Here is a 4,195-nt window from a genome sequence, read left to right on the forward strand (position 1 = left end):
AAGGGATGCAGGAAGGGAAGGAAGAAAGAAGAAAGAAAAAAGAAATGACGTTCATTTTTTTTTTTTCAGAAATGGGAGAAGAATGAGAAGAAATGGAAATCAGATGGCCTGGGATCTTACACAGTTTCAACAACTAGCCCTCTTTGTGATGTGAGATGTTGAAGTTCAGTTTGAGCCTCTAAAACAACAAAACTATCTTTTCTATTCCCATTGAAGTGTCATGAAAGTAGGGGAAAAACATAAAATACATTCTCAAAGTTCAAAATACCAAACAGAAGAGAGGTGTTCTTACAAACTAAACTTTTTAACCAACCTCCAGTTACTCTTCCTATTACTGGGGACAAATAATAAAATTTCATATTAGGTAATCACCAGGATAAGAACAAAATGAAACATTATAGCAAAAGTATTAGAAATATCCACTTAAAAAAAGGAAAGATCCATTTAAGGTTAGGTCAAGTCAGAAAAATGAAAATAAATTGGGATGGTGGGGGAGAAGCCTTGAAGATAAAACAATGTGAAAATGTCTGCAGGAGAAAATGTCCGTAAGAGACATTGGGGGAGATTGATAGTTGACATGTTTTGACCTTATTTAGTATTAACCTAAGATTATAGAGCACTACTTAAAATGACAATAGAGACAAAGTAGAGTTCTGGATAAAATTATAAGACCCTGGGATAACTTAAGAATGTAAGGCATGGACATCACATCAAAAAGTAATTCTTTTTAAAATTTTTTTTAATTTTTTATTTGTTTTAATTAGTTACACATGACAGTACAATGACCTTGGCATATCATACATTTGAATCACATGGGATACAGTATCTCATTTTTCTGAGTGTACAGGTTACAGTATCACATTGGTCATGCATTCACATATATACACACAGTAATAATAATGTCTGTTTCATTCTACTATCAACAGTAATTCTTACACCTGGCTTTCCCAGGATCACTTGGGAAAGACAAAGAAAGGCAAAATCAGATCACCAAGACCACCTTCCCTAGATGAACTGCTCAGCTAAGCTTCCTCTCCTTTACATATTGAACCACTGTGTAGTGTGCTACATCAACAAATGTTCCCAAGGTGAGGGGAAAACTCTGGAATAATATTCCAATATTAATATCCATACATTCACTGGAAAAAATGATATGAAAATCACAAGTGTTTTCATCAAACACAGAAGGACTTTTTCTTCTTACAAAGGACTCTTCTTAGGGCTCCCTTCATGTCTCTGTTCCTCAGGCTGTAGATGAAGGGGTTCAGCATGGGAGTCACCACCGTGTACATCAGAGCCATGATGGTCTCTTTCACAGTAGAATTATTAGCTGATGGACATAAATAAAGACCAATAATTGTCCCAAAGAACAGCGACACCACAGAAATGTGGGAGCCACACGTGGAGAAGGCCTTGTGAATACCACGGGAAGAAGGGACCTTGAGGATGGAGGAGAAAATTCGTGCATAGGACACAATAATGAGTAGGAATGGGAAGACAACAACGGGTCCTCCTATGATAAATATCACCAACTCATTGACATGGGTGTCAGAGCAGGCCAGCTTCAGCACAGCAGACAAGTCACAGAAAAAGTGGGGGATCATGTTGTCCACACAAAAAGACACTCTTGCCATGAGCAGGGTGTGCAACAGGGCATGGAGCATGGTCAGCACCCAGGACAGCACCACCAGGGAAGGACAGAGCTTGAGACTCATGATGGTAGTGTAGTGCAGGGGGAAGCAGATAGCCACATAGCGGTCATAGGCCATGGCCACTAGAAGGAAGCTCTCCAGGTCTCCAAAAAACAGGAAGAAGTACATTTGAGTCAGGCAGCCTGCATAGGGGATGGAGGGAACTTGACTCTGCATGTTCTGCAACAGTTTGGGAATGGTCACAGAGGAAAAGCAGAGGTCAGAGAAGGACAAGTTGCTGAGAAACAAATACATGGGTGTGTGCAGATGGGAGTCCAGGAGAATGAGGATGATGATGATGAGGTTCCCCAAGACGGTGATAAGATACATGGAAAGGAACAGGGCATAAAACAGGTTCTGGTGCTCTGGCTGGATGGGCAGGCCCAGGAGGAGGAACTCTGAGATGATAGATTGGTTCCTTCCTGTCATGCTCTGTCTCCAATCTCTTAAAGAGAAAACAATAGAGTCCTTTAGAAACTCAAATAAAAACACATATTTTTAAGATACATGACTGTTAGAGGGTCTATCAAAAATATTTATTTCAAGAGCATGGGAGGATTATATGAATTCTAGATAGGGAAGAGGGGTGGGAGGGAAAAGGAGGGGGCAGGGGATTAGCAAGGATGGTGAAATGTGATGGACAACATTATACAAAGTACATGTATGAAGACTTGAATTGGGTGTCAACATACTTTATATTCAAACAGAGATATGAAAATTGTGATATATATGTGTAATAAGAATTGTAATGCAAAAAAAAAGTACATGTATAAAGGCATAAATTGGCATGAACTTTATATACACAGATATGAAAAATTATGCTCTATATGTGTAATAAGAATTGTAATGCATTCCACTGTTGTTGTGTATTTAAAAATAATAATAATAAAATCAATAAAAAACAAGCCATAACAAAAAATATTTATTTCACTCTCTTTGTAATAATTATGATCTTATATCACAAATGTATATAATTAGAATCTTAAAAATAATACATAACTTATTTTCTTCACTTTTTTTCTTAAAATTTTTTTGTAGTTGTAGGTGGATAGAATGTCTTTATTATTTGTTTATTTTTATGTGGTGGGGAGGATCAAACCCAGTGCAAGCTCTCTGCCGCCTAGCTACAGCCCCAGCCCAACTTCTTTTTAACAAAGTACAATATTGCATACTTTTATGAACATTCCTATTTATTTGTTTCTGAGACACAAAATGTATTGATTTTTTTTCTTTTCTGCCAGGCCAACAACCTTCAGTGATTATAACTGGGTCCTGCTTTTTCAGTTTCTGACATAGTAATATTCTTTAGGAATTTTTCTAAACTTTGCAGCCTTCTAATTCAACATATACTCCCAAGAAAAACTCATGTACTTCAAAGTTTCAAATATCATTTAAAACTCAGGTGTTGACGTCTTTCTATCCTACAGAACCCTATTTTAAGACTTAATGATTATCTTCCCTTGAATGTACCACAGGCATAGTAAGTAAAACAGATCCCAAGTGAAATTCATGATCTCTGCCTGCTCCTTTCCCAACCCTGTCCTCCTGTCTCTCATATTAAGTAAAAGGAATTCAGGCTCAAACTCAGAAACCTGAGAGTTTTGTTTTACTCACTCATTTCTCTCATCATTCATACCCAACCCAGCAAATCCTACAGAGTCTGCACTGCATTCTGAATTCATCCACTCTTTGTTCCAAACATCACTACCTTAGACAAGCTGACCTCCTATGTCACTTGAACTGTGCGAACTGCCTCTTAAATTCCTGCTTCTAAGCTTCAATACCCTTCTCCTCCAAATACTTTCTTTTGCGCTGTGACATTATAAGATGAAATTCTCTTCTGCTTACATCCAGTGATAGATTCTCAGTGCTCTTAAGAAAAAGGCAAAGTTCCCTTCAGGAGCACAAATGACACTTCATTACCTGATCCTTTCCCACTTCCTCAGCCTCTCCTGGCTGCACAATGCCTCTTGCATCCCCTGTCAGCAGTGCTGGGCTGAAGCCATCATTTCTAGGCTCCAGTGTTTCACACTTGCTGTTTGTCCTGCCTCCCACCTGCTTTCCTTGCCTCCCTCTTCACCTGGCCTACCCCCTCATCTTTCAGGGGTACTATGTGGCACTTGCTAAGCTAAACCTTCCTTGTATCATGCTACAGTTTCCATAGCAACCAGGACTCATCTCATGGCACTCAGTTCCCTGATCCCTGGTTGACGGCTGACTTCTCATTGATTATGAACTCCACGAAGAAAAGTCATGTCTGCCTCATGACTGCAGCAGGGCAGCCCCCGGCCTGGAGCCTGATGTGGTCAGTGTCCCATAAATACTTACTGACTGCCTTTCAGGCTGAGGCACGCATTCCTTCACCTTTAATGACAGCAAAACTCTATCAAGTTAAAATTACCACTACTGTCAATTGTTTCCAGAACAAGAACTCACTTCTTAACCATTTAGCTATGCATTTTGACACTCTATTACAAAACTTCATGGGTGTAATTTTGCAAATA

At 39.0% G+C, this 4,195-nt stretch overlaps 1 protein-coding gene across 1 annotated transcript; it reads right to left on the reverse strand.

Moving 5' to 3' along the window:
• Window positions 1–858: 858 nt before the first annotated feature.
• LOC107159333 (olfactory receptor 1468) lies at window positions 859–2,264 on the reverse strand. Its single transcript, XM_015505888.2, has one exon. The coding sequence runs from the start codon at window positions 2,118–2,120 to the stop codon at window positions 1,176–1,178; it is 945 nt and encodes a 314-aa protein (XP_015361374.1). The 5' UTR covers window positions 2,121–2,264; the 3' UTR covers window positions 859–1,175.
• Between the last annotated feature and the right edge of the window lie 1,931 nt (window positions 2,265–4,195).

Source organism: Marmota marmota, unplaced genomic scaffold, assembly GCF_001458135.2.
Source record: "Marmota marmota marmota unplaced genomic scaffold, marMar, whole genome shotgun sequence".
NCBI classification, from domain to species: Eukaryota; Metazoa; Chordata; class Mammalia; order Rodentia; family Sciuridae; genus Marmota; species Marmota marmota.